At 39.4% G+C, this 21,028-nt stretch overlaps 1 protein-coding gene across 7 annotated transcripts in view; it reads right to left on the bottom strand.

The window, feature by feature from the left end:
* Positions 1–21,028, bottom strand: part of SLC4A4 (solute carrier family 4 member 4) — a 385,416-nt gene that overhangs the window by 83,553 nt on the left and 280,835 nt on the right. For all 7 annotated transcript variants that reach the window (XM_071221288.1, XM_053922271.2, XM_053922273.2 and 4 more), the window contains 5 exons: positions 19,069–19,226; positions 11,875–11,962; positions 10,686–10,840; positions 9,802–9,915; positions 7,734–7,908 (listed from right to left, as the gene is read on the bottom strand). In XM_071221288.1, coding sequence (XP_071077389.1) covers positions 7,734–7,908; positions 9,802–9,915; positions 10,686–10,840; positions 11,875–11,962; positions 19,069–19,226 — 690 coding nt within the window. The remainder of the gene's footprint in view (positions 1–7,733; positions 7,909–9,801; positions 9,916–10,685; positions 10,841–11,874; positions 11,963–19,068; positions 19,227–21,028) is intronic.

The following is a 21,028-nucleotide window of genomic DNA, read 5'->3' as shown; positions in this document are numbered from 1 at the left end:
AAGAAAAATCAGCACCAGTACCCCCCTCAAAAAACAAACAAAACAAAACAAAACAAAACAAACAAGCATAAAGGAACTCAGGCCATGGAAGTAAGATTCTAAAGGAAAAAAATACGCAATTATGATTGGTAACACCAGCATTAAAAAGTAAAAATTCATGCTGTCAACTTTGACTTTACTGCAATTTAGAATCTTCACATCAGCATTGTATGACCATTGTTGTTTTGTGTCCTTTTTATTAAGAAATGTAGTATTTGGAATAATAATCACAACCTGTGGCTACTGAATGGCGATAACAGAAAGAGGAAAGTGGCAACTGCCCCCCAAAATGAAGACTTCTCTATTTCTTTGACAACTCTCAACCAAGTGAAGCTTGAAAAATAAAGTATTTTGGTGGCAGAAAATGATAAAGTATTCACTAACATTGTTATATTTCAAGCTTAAAAAATACTAAAATGTTTCTAAGCATAAAAAGAGACATTCTAGCCCCTATTAGTGGTAATTTATACAAACTGTGTAGAATGTTGAATAATAAAATTAAATTTCTCTAGGTAGGTCTTTGAGTCTGAAATTTGGCCAAGAAAGACGATGCAGCCTAATGCCACGTAAGCATCGCCACTGGGAAGAGGCGGTAAGCTCTGAATTACCTGCAGGAGCTTTATGTCAGGTTCCCAGCGTGAGCCAAGCCGTATGATCAAAGGTGATGACAGGATGATGCAAGTGCATCAACAAATTTGAGTCACATGAGAATTAGCTGGGAAGCTTTTTTTTTTTTTTTTAAGAAATAAAAGCACTGGCTCTTTATCTCTACCTTAAAAAATTAAATCAAGATCTCTGAAGATTGGGTTATTCTCCTGTGGCCCAAATTTGAGTCCCATCCAAGCAACCTTTCCTCCTCTTTCAAAATATGAACGACCCGCTAGCACAGTTAGGGCTCAGTTACATGGACCGTTCCATCGACAATGGGCAGAAGATTGGATATCCAATCCTCATTTTTTATTTCACCTGTGTAGCTGCAGCCTATAAATCAGTGTTTCTGCTGACAGATCACAGATGCCAAATCCTAATTGCCATCATCTCTGCCTAAAAGTACTTTGTTGTCATAAACAGGGTTTCTGTTTACACTGCCCAGAAGGGACTGAAAAAAGTGGGAAGACTTGAAAGACAAATTAGCTCCCTGCTTGAAGAAAAGTATGAGCCAAAAACTTAACCAAAGAGCTTCAACTCCAAGTCTAATAGAATGGATGGGCAAGACAGGGAGGCTTTACAATATTTTTTTTTGTTGGAAGAGCTCTGAGAATGTATCTAGATCATCTGAAGGGTGCAAACATCAAGCGCTAGTATAACCTTACACAAAAATCAATTCCAGATGGATAAAAAATTCAAATGAAAACATAAAAGGACTAAGATAATGTGGATAAATATTTTTCTAATCTTGGAGTAGGGAAACCTCTCTAAATATATGCTGGAAATAAGAAACTATAAAAGATTGAAGGTTTTGACTACATAAAAATTAGAATCTATATAGCAAAAAATCATAAATAAGGTGAAAACACATACAGTAAATCTGGGGAAAATATATTTGTGATATTTCTGACTAGCAAAAGGAAAATATCCTTATTATACAAGGAGTTCTTACAAGCCAATGAGGAAAAAAATGAATTTCTAAAAGGAAAATATACCAAAGACACAAATATAAATCAGAATAGATAGCCAATAAAAATGTGGGAGGATGTTCACCCTCACTAAAAATCAAAGAAATTTGAATTGAATTGAGAATGAGCTACTATTTTGCAACCCTCAGAATGACAAAAATAAGAATATGGGGCAAAATCCTGTTTTTGCGAGGCTGTAGAAAAGTAGACACTCTTGTCCATTGTTGACAGAAGTATAAATTGGCATAACCTTTGTTTTTAGATGAGAAAATTGGAGAAAACTGAAATCCCCTACTGCTAGGGGACTTATTAAGTAAATCATAGCGCACACATCGTGTGTACAGATAGATGTAGTCTTAAAAATTATTCCCGTGACCCATATTGAAGTGGAAAGACTTCCACTAAATACTAGTCACGCTTTGAAACAGCATATTCATGATCTCAGTTTTATAAAATCCTATATATTCATCTGCACTGCAAGATGCATGGGAAAATGTTCATGAAAAGGTTAATGATTATTATTTCTGGGTTATGAGTTAAAGGGCAAAATTACATTCTATGTAGTTTTATTGTATTGCTTGAATTTTCTACAATGCATAATTATATCTTATAAAAATAAAGCTACCTTAAAGTAATTTCAAGCCAAACACAAAATAATTTTAGAATTTTTCAACATTTGGAATCCCTGACCAGCCTAAGTCAGTATCATTTTCTGACCACCTAGGAAATAGAGTTGACAAAGTTTCCTTTAAAAAAAAAAAGAAAAGAAAAAGTTTTGGTATGTAAAATTTGGTGACAAATTACTTCGCTTTAATCAAACAGTTTTAATTCAGAATCTGTACCTGAAGTGAAGCAAATTACTGGAAGTCCCTCCTGGGAGAAGGAATGGCCGGCATATCCTGGAGACAAATGAGCAATGCCGAGCCCCTTCCTTTGTCGGTAAATACGCGTTTATTTTTGCTTTACCAGAACAACCCAGCCATATCCTTGCAACAGATAGATTATCCCAACCTAACATTTTGAAATTGCAATGTTTCTGGACTTTGCAGATTCACAGGACTTTGCAGTTCAGGCAGATTAACACGCCCTCTAACATTTCCACTTCAAGGAAGAAATGCATGCTGGTACCGAAGTGCAACATTTAGGTACCCTGAAATCACTATACAGCCCTAACTGTAGTGAGGCAATTATCAATTTGCTTTGAAGTTACTGTTTTAAATTGCACATAAGTTTCATAAGGAAATGTCTATCTTATCAAGGAATATCATATGTGAATAAGAAATGATGTACTTCCAATTTAAGCAGATTGATTAAATATTCTCAGCACAGCAGTATGCTAAAATAAAACCTCAAATTTGGAGATGCCAACTATAAATGTTCTTTATTATGAGACAAGTTCCCTTAAAATGTGCTCTGTTAGCTCCACGAATATCACAAAATTCACAGAATTCTAAAAATCTTACTGTATTTTTTTTTTGCTATGAGATTGTGAAAATAGGATTATATTTACTTCTGGAAAAAAATTTAAATTACTTTCTTCATTCAATCTTCACTAAACTATGTCCAGCCATTCACAATCAACAATGTTGATTTAAGTTAATATACTTTTGTTTCCTAAAGCTAAGAACAACTTTTAAATAACACAGAGACTTGCCACAAAGTACCAAAAAAAAAAAAAAAAAAAAAAGCTTTCTAGGATCTTGCCCATGGACTAAGGTATCCATAAATACTTATTAAATAGACATTTAACAATTTAATTAGAAGTATCTAAATGAACAGAACTGTGTATCTGGTTGGCAACTAACGATGTAAACCCCCTGCCGGGAGTTGATGTGCGTGACCCCAGACTTCAGCTGCAGAAAGGACGTGCTTCAGGACGGTGACGCTGAAAAGACCCTTTCACTGTGCAGCGTGGCAAGGCAACCAGAGTGTGACTGCAGCGGGACTTACCGAGAAGGATAACGAGAGTAACGAGCATATAGTGAGTGGCAGCACAATTCCTGGACCTCGGAAATGGTGTGCTCGCATTAAATTCTAAGAACACAAATGGTCCAAGACAGGGCTGGATCCTAGATAAATGTAAGATCGACCAACTCTTGGTGAAGCTGTTCAGTCACTTCCAGAAGCCCAAGCGAAACATGACCCACACTTAACAAGGAAGCCGTGAATACTCACTCTGGAAGCCTCAGAGTCCTCTCACAGTCAAAACGCCAAGGGAGGAACCGCACAGTCATCTATGAGGCCACTAAGAATTGATTATACTTGAAGCCATCATAGCTTCACTGTTTTATTCTGAGCACAGGTCCTTGGCAAACAATCCACATGGCTCCCCAGATCTGCTTCTAATGAAATGTGCTTGTGTGTTTGTGTGGGCACACGCATTTATGCCTGGGAATGTTAAGTATGTATCATATACATTTATTTGTAATTATTAAATATATAGATACCTTATTATATACACATGATTATATGCATACATGTATGCGTGCATACAAAGTTAAATATTATATATATTTGTATTATTAATCTGCATTTGAATACTGTATATATTTGTATAAGTAACATGCTATATATGTGTTTGTATATATAACATACTATATATAATATATATTTGAATATTATATATATTCAGAGCTGAATATATATCTCAGCTCTGAAATAAATGCTTAAATGTAAGATCCTATCTTTGAGTAGGCAAGGCCCCCTGCGCAGAAGCTGGCAGAAGAGTTTGCTTAAACAACAGCAACGCAGTGACTCATCTGTGTTTTCACAACACGTTTCTACCCGGCACCCGTGTCTATTTGGAGCCTGACAATTAAGGCCCTGTGCGAACCATCTCTGTGGGGCTCGCTTGCCTTTAAAAAGCAAGGGCACTGTTCTCAGTTGACTTAGTTGAGCTGCTTGTGCTTTTGAGAATAACACATTGCCACATTACGAAGGCTTGTGATATAACTGGAGGTTATTTCAGGCTGTGCCAGTGCGTTTCTGCTCAACTTGATCTCCCGTGTCAAACAGAGGCAGAGGACCTCGCCCCCTAAATGAGCCCACTACGGGTATCTCTTGGGGGTACAGAAAAAAGACAGCTTTATCAACACCCTAGACTGTAAAAGCTGTCAGGATAGGATTCCTATCTATTTTGGTCACTTATCTATATCCCCAGCACTTAAAATAGTGTCTGGCACACAGTAGACATTACATATTTTCAAAGGAAAGAATCAACCTCTGCCACAGAGTTGTGAAATGACCTGGGCCCTAGCACCACACCCACAGAATGCTCTGTTGTCCTGCCGCCCAGGCAGGAAGACTGCCACCGCCAGCGCGTCAGGTCTGCCGTGGGTTAGAGTGTGCGCCCTGCAGGGTGGAGATGCTCTTCACGATGTCAAGTCCCTAACTCCCTGGTCCTTAAAATAGATAAAGTCAACACATAGACACTTAACATTTTGACCATGGAAAGCATTTGTTTCTCCTAAAGTCCTCAGAACCCAGAAAACAGCTTACTCCGTCAGCAAGGCCTTCCCTATGTAATTTCTCATAAAGAAGAAGAATATCCATGTTAATGTTGCACAACAGAAATCTTCACTTTCCGAAGAACTCACTCATGCTGAAATTAGTTCACCTAGGAGGGGTCAGCAGTAGACTTCAATAGACTTCTCAGCTCCAGTGCAGAGTTCTAAAGCTAAGACGTTCAATTCAGTCATTTTTATGGGGAATAAACAACACATAGAAAGTGTCATAATGTCTCCAACTCAAAGAGAAGAACATCCATGAAAATAAAAGTGTTGAAAAAATATCTGCACAAAAATAAACAAACAAAATAGAACAGACTCATAGATACAGAGATCAGATGGTTGCCCGAGGGAAGAGGGGTTGGGGGACTAGGTGAAAAAAGTGAAGGCATTAATAACTATGGATTGGCAGTCACAAAATAGTCCCAGGAATGTGAAATACAGCCTAGGGAATATAGTCAATAACACTGTAATAACTACATAGGGGGCCAGGTAGACACTAGCAGTACCAGGGGGGATAATTTGGAAAGTATGTGACTGACTAACCACTATGCTGTACACCTGAAACTAATATAAAATAATATTGACTATAAGCTGTAATTGAAGAATAAAATTATTTTAAAAGCTGCACAAAGAAGTCTTTATATTCTAAAAGTGAGACGGTTTTGTTCTTGCTACTCTCTCAAAATCACAGCTCTCTCTTATTTTCTTAACACACGGCTGCTGCCTGTATTGTCTACTCCATGGTGGCCTCTGGGTGCTTCTGTGGTACCTTTGCTTCCACCTGTTTTCTTGAAGGATCTGTTTTAGTTATCATTATGCTTTCGTTTGATGAAGACTTAGCCATCCCGTCTGCATACAGTCAGATTTTATAAAAATTTGATTACTGATATCACTGTTGTACTTTAATGTTTCATTTCTACCTTACGAAAAAAAACGGGTAGGGTGACACCTTCTTCGTACACTTCACCCCTGTGTCCTGCACACGGGGTTTCCGCTCCCCAGGCCGCAGGTCTGTCACTGGGAACGCACACAGACATATGCTTCCTGGCCAGCACAATGCTATTTTTAAAATGTTCATCAGTTGCCAATATTTTAAAATCACCAGATTTCAATCTCTCTTGGAAAACCAGAAAATGAAATAATACTGAGTACACACTCCTGTGGAAACAAGCACAGGGAGTGGCAACTGTCTCCTTCTGACAGAACACGGGCTCTCAGGAGTCCTCACGGTTCCCAGCCGTGAGAGAGACTGAGCGAGCCACATGGAAAAGTCACATACATGGAGAGGCCTCAGTCCCCAGCTTCTGTATGTGTCCCAGCCTGGGCACCAGGCATGGGACGAGTCGCCTTCCAGTGACCCCAACCTCAGCTGCCATCTCACAACTGTGTGAGGACCAAAGAGAGGACCAACCCAGCCAAGTCCATCAACCACCCAAACCATGAGGGAGAAAAGGGTTGTTTCAAGCCTCTAAGTTTGGGGGAAAAAATGCAATGGAGTGATAGATAAGAACTAAAACATAAAAATTAATAATTATATTAAGGAACTAAATACAATTATTTAAAATAGTTTCTACCTTTTTCCTTGGAGCAATATAGATAGTCTCCATCACATTTTTCATGTTTAGGCAGAAATCTAAAACATAAATGTACCCAGGGAAGAAAAAAGAAGTGAAAGGAAAGCAATCATTTGGAATCAGCTGTATTTTTTTTTCTCATGAAGCTGGCTGGCAGCACTGAGGAATGTCACATAGGTAAAACAGTAGCAAGTAGTAAAAGAGAAGGACAGAGTTTGAAAAGGGATTGAAGCTGGTTCTTTACATACCAGTATCACCTTCACTCTGTGTTCAGTACCTAGCACAAGGCCTATTGTTCTCTTAATGATGGGATCAACTGAAAGTAGTTTTATACATACGTTTCTGATGGACTGAGGGGACCTGAAGTGTCTTTCCTATCACTAAAACATGAGGTATTGCTGATACAAAAGTTAGGCGAATGCCACCTGCGAAGTAGCCAACAAACTGTGGTTCACACAAAATAAGTCAATCCAGAGTTTTCACAGCTTAATGAGCAGCAGATTGAGGGATAGGAGAAGGAACTCTTATCTCGTATTCCTTAAAGCTGAATTCTACCGACAGATAGGCAAATCCACCTGTGAGAAAATCCTGTGTAAAATGACAGTAATCGTGCGTTCCCAGAAAGAGTGTGCTCGTCAAGTTTAACAATACCGCCCATACACCCCAGGTAGTAGAAGATCTCCACCTTGTGCCCCACACAAAATTAAAGCAGCTAATACGCTTTTGCCCAAAGAGAACTGTACATCCTCATTTCCTTCCCTTCTTTTCTCCACTGTGACTCAAGCCAGATTTCATCAAGCTATTTTTATCACTACTAAAATGTTGGGAATACAGCAGCAGGCCAGAAGCAAAGTAAAATGCTGCATCCAGAAAAAGAAAGAAAGAAAATCACGCTGAGTAACTGAAAGGCCATCTGCCTCTCACCGAGCTGCACTGCGGGGATGGGGAGGGAATCTGGGCTGTCCTATTTGTGTCTCCCCCCCAACCGGACCCACCTGCATGTTGTCAGTGGCATCCCCAAGCAGTCCTCCAAAAGTGATAGCGTTAGTTACAGTTGCCAGATAAATGAAGAGAATTGCTGACAGCGCCTGGATATTTAAAGCATCATAAAAATCACTGGCAAAAAATGGTGCTTTCCTTTTTATGTCCTTGATTAGTCCACCGCAGAACCTAGGTAGGGGGACAGCAAACATGTGACAATGTAAAATAAATGACCATTCGATTAACTAAGAGATCACTTATTAAACCACAAAGAATTGGTACTTACAGTGCTTGCATGAGCAAGGTACTACTTAACCACTTAAGATAAAACCAGGAAACTGTGGAAGAATAAATCTTCTTCTATCTATCTCTTTTTCAGTCACCCAATTAGGTGTCACATACCCTAAAGATCAGACAGTGGGTCTTTAAATGAGAGTGGATTGTCTAGACAAGTTAAAATTTCTCACCTTATGAAGAAAAACATCTAAACATGTGAGCAGATCATACAAGGACCTTTATAATATTGCCACAGCTTCCTTCCCAGCCTCATTCATTCATTCACTCATTGATTGATTGATTGATTCATTCATTCATTCATTCATTCATTCACTTATCAGTCCACAAATGTTTTTTGAGCATCTGTGATATGCCCAGAACTAATCTGAGTGCTGGAGATACAACAGTGAATGACAGAGAAAAAAACAGCCACCCTCAGTAAGTTTACTTTCTGTGTGGAGGAGATAAAATAAGAAAAATGCATGGTGCTCAAAATCGAGGAAAATGTGAAGTGGGGAAGAGGATTATTAAGTGCTACAGTAGCAGTGGTTGAAGTGCGATAGTGGACAGAACAGGCCTCCTGACCCGGTGACTTTGGAGTAAGAACCTGGAGAAACTAAGAGAGAAAGCCATGCAGGTGTGTGGTAGACAAGCGTTGCAAGCCGAGCCCCACTGAAAATGTTAGCAGGTCAAATGACCTATCCATCCGCCAGTGCACCCTCCCGGCCAAACCTCGCATCCCAGTCTTCCCCCTGCTGTTCCTTCTGGCTACAGTGTTCTCCCTCACAACTCAATGGGTCTCTGAAGTCTTAACCCTCCTCCAGTCATAGCTCAGACTTCAGCTATGGGCTTTCACACATTTTGAGAATTGCCTGTCTATCTGGGTGCTCAGCCCTTAGCTGTACTCAGTGTGCTGTTCCGTTTACTTGATCCGCACAGGGTGAGGCAAACTACAGATACTCGGTGCACTTAGGAAAGGTGAAATATGGAAGAATGAAATTTAGTTTGCATTGTTTTTTAAAAAAGACATACCTTCCTAAAATGAGTGTCCTTCTTGAAATTTTACTTAACCCAAAATGAAATGGAGAACCTAGCAGTGGAGGAGGAAGAACTGTCATGAAAAGAGATTTAGCCAAAGCAATCTGGGAAACCTGACTTCCCATCTTCAGGCTGGGGAAACCGTGACCTGTGAGTTCCTCAGTTCTACAACATATCACCCACTTTTGAGTAAATGTACAGGGCAGAGATGGAATCATGAAAGATTGGTGCATTGTTCACTCTCTCTGACACATACACCCACCCATAGTCTGTTTTTCTTTCTAACACCCCCTCACTCACTCACTCCACTCCAGGCACACTGGCCCCCATGCCAACCAAGCACACACCAGGTCCCCTGTTGCCCCTTCTCCCAACCCCACTTCTACATGGTCTGACTCCCACCTCCTTTGGGACTTTCCTTAAAGGCTGCAATTGTCTTTAAGGCTGTCCCTGGCCACCCTATCTAAGAAATCTTTCTCCCATCACAAACTCCCCACTTCTCTGTTGTTTCTCCTCATAAAAACATCACCACATTCCTCTAGGTGCTCACCATGTGTCTCCACCCCTACAAAGTAAGACCCACAAGGACAGGGGTTTTGGTTCAGTTCACCGCTGCATCCCCGGGGCCTGTGACTACTAGGTACACTAGAAATATCTGTTGGATGAACAGTTGGGCAATCCAGTGAATAAAATGCTGATAGAAAGATGAAGGAAAATTTAGATCTAAGGAGAACCTCATCGTGAGTGACAAAAGAACCCATCAGTTACCGTCCAGTTCTCTGCAATTCTTCACTGTCCCCGTGTCCTCCTCCTCCATGGCCTCCATCATGGGGTGTGTCCCCATTCATCTGCACATTCTCTCCACCAGAGTACATGTTCTTTCTAAGACAACAGAGCCCAAGAGAATTTTAGCTTATTGTACTTACCTGTAAGTACATCAGCTGTGTCAAACACCAGCTAATGAAGAGATGAGCTGAAAATCCTTTGGGAGAAAGGTCATTATTTCCTTCTGCTGTCCTAACAGACAATTCTAAAAGTGTTATATTTAGAGCCAAGACAAATGACTGTAGGAACAGAAAAGCTGAACAAACTGTATACTGTGCAAGCAGCAACCCATTTCACCTGGAAAATAACAGATTTCCAGAAAATGGCCTCTCCTCAATTATCTCAATTTCTTTTGTTTTTTGACTTTTGATTTTTTTTCTTTGTATTTCCCTTTATTTTTAATTGTATTTTTCCCATTACCATTTACAGAGGGAGGGCTAACACTCCCCCTCCCCACCCTGCAGTCACCACACTGCTGTCCATGACCATGAGTCCTTTTTCCTTTCTGCTCAGCCCCTCCACCCCCTTCACTCAATTTCTTAACCTCTTAAACCTATAGGGCTTCATCTTGAGTAAAATGATCTTTCCACATGCACAGAGAGTCCCCAAAACATCTCCAAAGAATCTCAGAGAGCTCTAATCTGCAATCACCAAAGAACATTCATTTTTAGAGTGTCAGTGAAACGTATGTGATTTATTTGAGATGCAATAAGACATCAAGTTAAATGGGAACCTGAAATTACTAGGGCAGTTGCCCGACTCCATTTCCTTTGCCAAACATAACCTCTTTCTCAAGATTTCACACCCGCAGCTGCCTGATAATTTACCTTTTGTCAGACGATGGAAGACTCTTAGGAGGCTCTATCCTGATCGTGGGATCCCATTCCCCAGGAGGAAGGACAATGACTTCATCTAGGAACTCATCAATACCAGCAATCAGGTCCTGCCTATCTTTTGCTTTATAAGCAATGTCATGGAACACCTAAGGAAAAGTAAGAGAGGTGCTAACCCAACACAGTAAGTCTCCACATGCCTCACATACCCAGCCTGAAGAATGCAATCCATAACCCACTTTAATATTACTATAACCACACTCATATTTCCTGTTATGCTGCATGTCCCAAAATATTTTGGTAATAAGCCCAAAGAATATATGGAGAGGCATAAGAAAACAAATGGCTGTTTCTTTTATATGTTTTTTTCCTATCAATACTGTAAAATAATATTGCCCTTTACCTCCCCCTGGTATGTAGCATTATTGATATGGTTGCTACGGAAGTCAGATGAAAATAATTTGGGGAAATATACTGAAGATTCATTCCCCAAAATAAAAACTACCAGGACAAACCACTGTCGATAATTCAAGAAGCAAAAGTTCAAGCTGAGTGTTAAGATTGGGTTAAGACCCAAACACTGCCACTCTCAAACACACAAGGAATGCTAGCTATTACAAAAGACAAATCAGAGTTATACTGGCCACACAGAAAGCAAAGGGCTTTAAGGAGGTTGACCCTCGGTGCAGCCATGAAAGGCTGAGGGGCTACGTAAGGGACTTCCAGCTCATCAGCCAGATGAGAAGAAAGGAACAACTGACAATAGGATTGTGTGCATTCAGGAATGCAGACAGGGCCTCTCTGTTTATCTAGTTATCAACGCAATAACTGGACCATCTAAGCAGCAAATGCTCCATGTCTTCTATGAAAATGTCCGAAGAAGGCACTTCCTGAATGCATATCATTTAATTAGAATGATGTGGTTGCCAGCCTTCTTTACAATGAGGCACAGTCACTCGTGGCAAATAAGCTGACATCTACACAGTTTCCAAAAGCAAGTTTTATGATGGAATAAAACACATTTTCCTGTGTTTTCTAAACATTTTTCATTCTTAAACCTGATGTATGTTAAATATTCTTTAGAAAGTTCAAGCCACTGTGTTAACTCACAGTGACAGTCAAAGCACAGCATGAAAGCACACAAGTAGGACCTGCGGAGGTCACCATCTTCCGGATTCCCTACCTCATCAGACATCAGGGTAGCAATGGCTCTGCCAATCTCGTGGTAGGACTTGGCTTTCCCTTTAGGACCTAGGAGAATGAATAAGAACCTAATGGGAGAGGAAAGAAGGAAAGGCTATAACACACATTTCATCAAACTCGAAATACATAAAACTGAGACACGTTTATCCTAGTTCATAAAAATAGGCCTTAGAATTCATTTCAAACAAATACAATATTCTTGGTAGTATAACAAATACTCTCTCGGCTATAGTGAAACATAACCCATTGTTTAGTTTATTTGGAGGCAGCATAGAATTTAGCATGAAAACCTGAAAAGCTTCTTCACTGAGAAGGAAAGGTTCATTCAATTTTTCTTTTCTAAACTTTCTTTTCTCCATTTCTACTGAACTGCAGAATCTTTGGGAAAAAAACCATTATACATAATAACGAGAAATACTTAGTACATCTCCAGACTTCTCTGACTTTTCCTTACCCAATATGGGCAATGACATATGATCTTCTCCAGACTTTTAAGAAATGTTTCTACTCAGAAGTGTCTGGAGGTCAGCAAAAACCAAGTCTTCTCTAAGTAAGCCACATGCTGACAGCCAAAGTAAAGAAAGAGAAATAGGGAAAAAATTCAAAATAAAGCATCATACACATTTAAGGGTTTTTTTCTTCTCGTGGGGGGGTGTCTTGATTTTCTTTTCCAAACTTGCTTTCTTTATAATGCTCAAGCACTGCTCTGCAGTAAGTAGGTCCTGAAACTTGCAATAATAAATTTATCCCCATTTGGGTTCTCCTCTTATCATGGTGGAAGAAATCCCTCACTGATCACAAGTGTAAAGATGCATGTCTCGACTAGGGAGAAGGAAGCCTAATATGTAAATGAATAAGGAAAAATATACTAAAGGCAACTTCGGATAAATCACTGCCTTGCTTTGATCATGTCTTACCTAACACAGGGATAATGTGAACAATAAAAATGATCACATCATCTATTTGCATAGCTTTCTAAAGCTTGCAAAGCATTTCACATTCACCACCTCATGTAAGCTCCACACAACCCTTAGCAATAAGAACAAGTATGCTATTCCTGTTTTTTGGTGAAGAAACCAAAGCTCAGGGAGGTTAATGGATGAGCCCAAAGACTGTGCCTGGTAAATGAGACAGAGTAGATAGGTCTTCCTACCTCTTGTTCTTTTCAGCACACGGTTCTGCCTAAAATTACCTGCCCAACCTATATACTAGGGTTGTGATTGAATAGAGAAAGGCCATCCAACAATGACTCCTGAGGTCATCCTGGGGAAAGGTGTTGTGGATATTTAGCTGGGGGCAAGAAATCCTAGGTAAAATGTTATGGGACCAGAAATGGCTTAGGGCTTAGTTTAGTAAAATTTTATTTTTTACTTATTTATTTAAATACCTTACTTTAAATAAAAAAGGAATGACAGCAAGTACTCTCCAATGTATTAGGGTCTATTCTAAAATATCCTTGAATAGATAATTCCTTTTTTTTCATTATAAAATTCAATCCAAAGAAGAAAAAAGAGCAATTAAGAATGCAAGAAGCTATCTGAGAGTATGGACACTCCAATTTTATCTCAGAAAAACCATAAAGCCACTCAGCACTTATTTGCTTAGAAGCCAGTCCTGGAGCGGGGCAGCAGTCTCACTTGCAAGTGTTACCACAGTAGATGAAATAGCAAAAGCAATCGGCAGGCACAAAAATCTGTTCAAGGATAAAGGAAGTAATTATTGGAGTTGGATTTCAGTTCTTCTCACCCTGAAGTTCAGCTGATACTAGAACTTTTTGTTTCCTCTGAAGCGGGACCTAAATTATATACCACTATATGTAGTATCATACAGCGTTCCTTTATAAGAGTAAAATGTATTTTTTAAAGGAACTGGCCACTGATTTGAGTGCAACATATGCAAAACATATTTAACCACTAAGGTAAAATACAAATTAAGAAAAACCTGTAATACTGGTCGTATTTTTCCACCCTACCTGCCTGTCTACCAATGGCCAGCTGTCAGGAAGGACAGGAAGGGTGTGACTATAGGCAAAGGGGCTGGGTGCCGTGTAGCAAGAGAAAATGGACATCGGGATCTTTTACTTGATACATCTTTAAATAATGATGTTCCTTTGCCTTCCATTTTTTTATTATTTCAATGTATCTAAATATTAGTTTTTCAGTAATACACATAATAATATCTGAAACCTTTCCAGAACAACTCTGTACCACTTCTTGTCTGCCTCCCCCCAGCACCCCCATCATGATTATAGTTTACAAACACACATTATGGACTTACACATCTATCAGCTGGCACATGAGTTAGTGTTCAGGCTGACTACATGGCAGCAAAGCCTAAATACTCTCTTGTTAAACAGTGAGCAAAATACTCTCAGTCATTAATAGTCCTTAAATATAAATTCCGTCAGACAATGGGTGACCATTCCATGAGCTCATGGAATAATGGAGCCTCTAGGTTAAGTCCTATGAGATGAGGGCATACATTTGCTTTTTTAAAAAAATGTATTGAATTTATTAGGCTAACATCAGTTAATAAAATTATATAGGTTTCAAGTGCCCACTTCTATAATACATCATCTGCATATTGTATTGTGTATCATCATCCAAAATGAACTCTCCTTTCATCCCCATTTATCCCCCCTTTACCCTCTTCTACTTCCCCACAACCTCCTTTCCCTCCTGTAATCATCATACTGTTGTCTGTGTCTACGAGGTTTTTTTAATCCCTTCACCTTTTTCACCCAGACCCCAACCCACCTCCCTTCTGATAGCTGTCAGCCTGTTCTCTGTATCCATGAGTCTGTTTCTATTTTGTTTGTTTGTTTTGTTCATTAGATTCCACATATAAGTAAAATCATATGGTATTTGTCTTTCTCTGACTGGCTTCTTATTTCACTTAGCATGATACTCTCCAGGTCCATTCATGCTGTCACAAAAGGTAAGGTTTCCTTATTTTTTAGGGCTGAGTAGTATTCCATTGTGTAACTGTACCACATCTTTTTTTATCCACTCATCTACTGATGGGCACCTGGGCTGTTTACAAATCTTGGCTGTTGTAAGCAACACTGCAATGAATATAAGGGTGCATATGTTCTTTTAAATTAGTGTTTTGGGTTTCTTATAATTATTTACTTTGGTTTCTGCCAAACAGTTCCAAAGAATGAGTTGAAGTAGCAGACCAATGGTGAATATAACATATATCATAGCAAAACCCAATATGTAAGAATTATAATATTTCAGTAACTTCATTAAATTAGACACAAAAGTATAATTCCTCTTTCTTAGGTAGTTTAATTTTTATATAGGTAATTATTTGTATATAGATACACATATATAAATAACTTTTTTCTTGGATGAAAAGTCATCGAGTACCAAATAGAAATAACATGTTACATATCAGTTAAAATTTTTGCATTACACCAGTCAGGAACCATTCAGTAAATCCATCTCCTTAAGATGAAATAGAGAATAAGAGAGAACATCTGGCCATCCTTCACTAGAAGGAAACATCACCTGAGGTCGAGAATTTCACCTGTACTAATGGAGACCCTTAAGAAATCTCTGATTTGGACTGTATTGTTGAATTGAGCGTGAAAGATTTGGAAAAACAGGACAACTTATCAAGTTCAAGTTCCTTCTGCTTGAGACCTGTTCTCTCCTCTTTAAACCTCAAGGAAGCGAAAGCTGTCACCACTTTTACGACAGCAGTACGTCTTGCCAAACTCAGCTTTTACAGCGTACTGAAAACTGCTTTCATGACCCAAGCTGTTTTTTGTCAATGGACAGATGTTACTTTTAACCAGAAGCTTTTTCCTTTATTAACAAATTAGAGTAAACATCACATTTGTATGGCTGGATGGGCACAGCTGATGTTGACAGCTTGGGGTAAAAACTTAATTTACGTTACTGCATTCTTTTGATTCACTCATAACCAGAAATAACTCATCATTGGGATTTTTAACAGTGCCTCGTCGTCTCTGGAATCTTCATGAGGCACTTCTACTCTTGTGAGCTTTTCCATATAACTGATCATGCCTGGGGAGGATGCCTGTGGCATTTTCCACAACAAAAATAAGCGCCAGATGAACAGTGTCTGGGACCAATGGACGATACTCACATTCACAAAGTAATTCTAGCCAGAAACAGAGCATAATATCAAAAAAAGAGCCAGCTTTCCTAAACCACCCAATCTTTTTAGAAAGGATGTGCACCCCCCTTCCTGATATACCACAGTTATTTCTAGAATAAACTCAGCATTTACCATCCTTTACTCCCTTCTCTCAAAACAACAGTGAATCAAATGACCCATTATTCATATTTAGCAGCTTTGGGAAATGTGGCTGAACTGCAGCTTCCACAGAGGATTCGTGAGGGCCACAAACCAACCGTAACCAACCACATTACTTATGTAAACAGCAGCTAGCAACTGGATTGTTAAACAAGACAGAACTGAACTAGCAGGACCTCCATCCCAAGCCCTCTAATAGGATGTTTTATGGTTTTGACAAAGTACAAACTACATTTTTAGGCAACTAATTATTTATAACAAAGTATATATTAACTTACAGTGAAACTAAAGAGGTAAACATTCTAATGTTTTAGAGGGCTGGACTCCCTGAATAACTATTTGCCTTGGATATGAAAATCAAGGTCAGGAAAGGACAAACCCATCAGGGGCTTTTATTATTCTTTATGGGAAAACACTGAAGTATTTTATTCCAACCCATTCTAGATATTGCCTTAGATTCTCCCTAAAAGCCTGGCCTCACAGTCAGAAATCGGCAGTTCTATTTCCAGCATTGATAGTGGACCTTCCCTTTGGCTCTATCTTTCAACTATAAATGGGAATAATAACATTTATCCCTACATAACTCATAAATATGAGTTAGTAGCAGCCTCTATGGATAGAGAAGGATGACAGCAAGCAAAGTGCATGCAAGATGCTAGGAAAATCATAAATGTATCCTACCGAGTGACCAAAGCTCAAAACACACTTTGTTTGCCTTCCCACGGATGTCAAGAATGGCCCCTAAGTAGATAGCTTCCCTATAAACAAACAGAAAGCTAAAATAGACCAACAAAATAACAGAGCAGAGAAACTTGTGAACACTACACAGGGGGAACTCCTAGAGCTATACTTACTAAAAGGTGCCTAGTAGTAATACTGTTTATTATAAATAATAATAATAACAATAATAAGCATAAGAGTATAACTTTCCGCTACCTTCAGAAGGGAAAATGATCATTACAAGATGTGCACAAAAGCAGACTTCCGGGTCTCCCTGCAGTACAACAGGGTAGCGAGCATGGTAAAGCACATGGCCGGGCACAGAGGCAGTGCTTCGCAATGACTCCCACGTTCCTTGTGGGATTTCCTTTATTGGATTTCACAGGATGCAGCCATTGTAAACAGCCCCACATTACTCACACACAAAAAACCTAATGAGGCTCCCTAGTCAGTGATTACAGCTTGCACTGGTTCAGAGGACAGCAAGTGGATAAAACTATTTCCTGGAAAAATGTTAACATGCTAGGGTATATTGTTCACATTATTGCCCTGAAATAGTTTTATGACATTATTGAATTACATTCGCTTGAATTGCTGGGCTCCTTTTGTTAATTCCAATGGTGCTGTCTCTCACCTCTAGACGGCTGCCATGCTCCAGCACAGAGGAAAAGAATGAGACAAGCAGAAGCAGATGATAAGAGAGACAGAAATGGTTGTGATTTGCTACTCAATAAACTCATAGTATTATTTAAAAAAAGTCTTTGAAAGTATTTTTTTATTTGTTGCTTTTAAAGTAAAATAATAAAAATGAAAAAGCAGAAGCAATTTAACACTTCTTGGCATATTTTTTTTCTCTCAAGCCCCAGTAAAGTTAGTCCAAAGAGACGTAAATAAAACCACAGGGTGTTTTATACAGAGGCGGTCTGAGTCAGCTAGCTTGCGCCAGGTGACCGCTCTGATAGAACTTCAAGGCTCTGCTGGCACATTTTCAAGCAAATAGCTAAGTTACAGAAAGCACAAATCATGATAATCCCTTTGACTGAATAAGCAATGATTGTCTCCTTTCCTCTGTTCTTGTCCAACGACTGCCTAAAAATGACATGTATCGTTCCCATTTTAAGAATCTAAGAAACAGAAAAATGAGGCAAAAATACCTGTATGATCGGAAAGAATGTCCTATAATCTATAAATTGGGAGGCAATGAAAGAAATGTTCTCCTAATTTGCCCCCTTATTTGGCTCAAAACAAACCTCGAGCCCCTTGTCATGGTCAGTGAATCATGCCCAGGCCATCTGAGATCACCCAGGAGGATTCATATCCCTTCCTGCTCACCTGGAGACACCTAAAGAAGAGAAAAGTCACCTGTCCTTGCTCTTGGACACACCAAAAACACACACACCCTCAAAGTTCCCAGGCACATGGTAATTTTCAGACATCAATTTGAAGATTACAAACTTCTCTTCAAACTCTTCCTGAGCACAAGTTTAAGTGAAGAATTAACTTCTCTTCACTCACTGCATTTCATAAGCCAAGCTTCCTAACTCTACTGAGAATAGCTGCAGAGGGAGAAAAACAGGATTAGTTCGAAGATACTGTGCAGTATATGGAATATGTGGTTATAAAAACAGTAATATGCTTCCCTTAAAGTGAAAATTTATACAACATAAACATAACAGCAAAGTGTGCCAATTTAAGAGTGTAGCTTTATAATTTTTATGTCTGTATACATATGTATATGCAAACACACACTATCAATTATCTGATATAAAATAGAGCAACTAAAAGCAACTCTGACCTCTGAATCAATTACCACCTGTATGAGCTAGGGCAAGTTACTTAAACTCTAAGACTCAGTTTCTTCATCTATAGAGTTCATATACTGACCATTTATACTTAAAAATTATTATTATGAGGCTTAAACAGACTAATCCATAAGAAAAAATTATCACATGGTCCAAGATATTGTTTTAATTGCCATTATGGTTACTACTATATAAGTATTAACTAATGTCACAGCATGAAAGTCAGATTAAACAATTATTCCAAATCATACCTTCCCAATATGCTCCCTCTGATGTATCCTCATTCTATTGATTCTCCAGCCTGAGGGAGAGGAGATTCCCCTGTGCTCACACTGTAGGCCCCAGCAGGTCAGGGGTCAGCTTACCTTGTGGGCACAGGGACCTCAGTCAGGGCCCCCAGCATGACAGCCTGCTGTAGTCGAACAAAGGCAATGAAAGGCGTATCCAAGAAGTCGACCTCACCAACAAGCACATTGGAGGCTTCTGCATCACGAGGAAGTTTTTTCATGAACTTGTTCTTCAGCTGCATGGGAAGAGCCAAGAAAACACACCTTATTTCCAGAGAAAGGAACAGAAGAAACATTACTCATGGGAATTCCTTTCTATGAGTCCACATGCAACTGGATCGAGCTGTAGCCATTTTCCCATTATGTTTCACCATTTTACTAAACATTTCTCTGTACTTTGGATTAAAAAATATTGAGGATATAGTAGCATGGTTTATATATAAAACAATGTTTACATATAAGATGATTCGCTTATTGATTCACTCACTTAATAAACATGTGTTGCGAGTCTAGTAGGAGCCAGGCACCGACCTAAGACCTAGGGAAAGAGGGAAGGATCAACTAATCACATGTCCTCCTTGAGCTCATATTCCATCAAAGGAGAAATAAAATATGATTTGTAGTAGTGATAAGTGCTAAGAAAAAATGACTAAAACCAGTAAGAGGGTACCTTAGGTAGGGTGGCCAGGAAAGGCCTCTGAAGAAATACATTTGACATTGGAGTAAGGGGACAAGCCATGCAAAGATCTGGACACAGAACATTCCAGGCAAAGAGAACAGTGAGCACAAAGCCTCTGAGATGGGAATGAGGTTGGCAATTAGAAGAGACAGTTAGGCAAGTGTGATGGCAGCTGAAGGAACAATGGGGGGAAGATAGCAACAAATGAAGTTGCAGAGGCCACAGTGCAAATGCAGGGAGGGACTACATAGCAAGGGCCTTGAAGGCCACAGTCAGGAGTCCTGGATGTTTTAGGTGGGACTTGCCTACAAAAAGTCCAAGTGGAAAGGTGGAGTAGTAGAAAGGCATACATTTCAGACATATTACCATGTAAATAATACTTACAACCATAGGACAGAATCACACAAGCTTGGATGTGAGTGCAGCTAGAGAAGAAGGATAAGATCTAAACCCTGGACCACTGTAGCTTTTATAGGAATGAGAGGAGCTATCAGCAGGGGACACTGGGAAAGAGCAGCCAGTGAGGCAGGAAGAAAATCAGGACTTAACAGTTAAGTGAAGGAAGGGCTCAATAAGGAAAGCATATCAGCTAATCAAAGGCAGCTGAAAGCTCAAATAAATCATAAGTAGGAATGAACCAATGGGAAAAAAAGGAGAAGAATGGGCCAGTGAATCTGGCGAGATGGAGGTGCTGGGTATATTGACAAGAGCTGTTAAGTGGACACCAGGGAGCCCAGGAAAGAATGAGAGATGAAGAAATGGAGACATGGAATACAGATAATTATTTTGAAAAATGTTGCTACCAAGAAAAGCCAGAAAAATAGGAAGGTAGGTGGAAGAAGGCATACAATGGAAGATTTTTTTTAATGGGAAATATGATAACACTTTGGAGTGTTCATGAGAATGATCTAGTAGAGGCAGGTTATTACTGCATCAGAGATAGCAGATACCCTCAAAATCTGCTCAAACACCTTGAATTACTGAGAAAAGCCTATCCACACCACAAGTTCAGGGGTTATTTCTCCATCTTCAGATGGAGAGCTTATCAACCTGAACCAGGGAAAGCAGACTAGATGGGTACAGATGGGACATTTGGCGGCATGAAGATGAGGGCTTCTGAAGACTCACATTTCCGCAGTGAAATACAAGTGAGCTGACAGTGGGGAGGAAGGGGTGGTACGTGTGAGTTTAAGTGTGGTGGTAAAGTTGGGAAGTAGTTTTCTTGAAGAGTGAAGGGTGCTTAACACATTCACTTCAAAAGCTTATCTGGTAGGTATTATTCCTTAGGTCCCTTCCCAACTCCCACTTAGAACAGGGTTGTTTAAGCATCCTTCAGTGAGTGGGAAATGCCTCCTATAG

Source organism: Desmodus rotundus, chromosome 4 (assembly GCF_022682495.2).
Source record: "Desmodus rotundus isolate HL8 chromosome 4, HLdesRot8A.1, whole genome shotgun sequence".
Taxonomy (NCBI): domain Eukaryota; kingdom Metazoa; phylum Chordata; class Mammalia; order Chiroptera; family Phyllostomidae; genus Desmodus; species Desmodus rotundus.
Note: the sequence above shows the minus strand (reverse complement) of the source record. Positions and strands in the feature narration are given on the sequence as shown.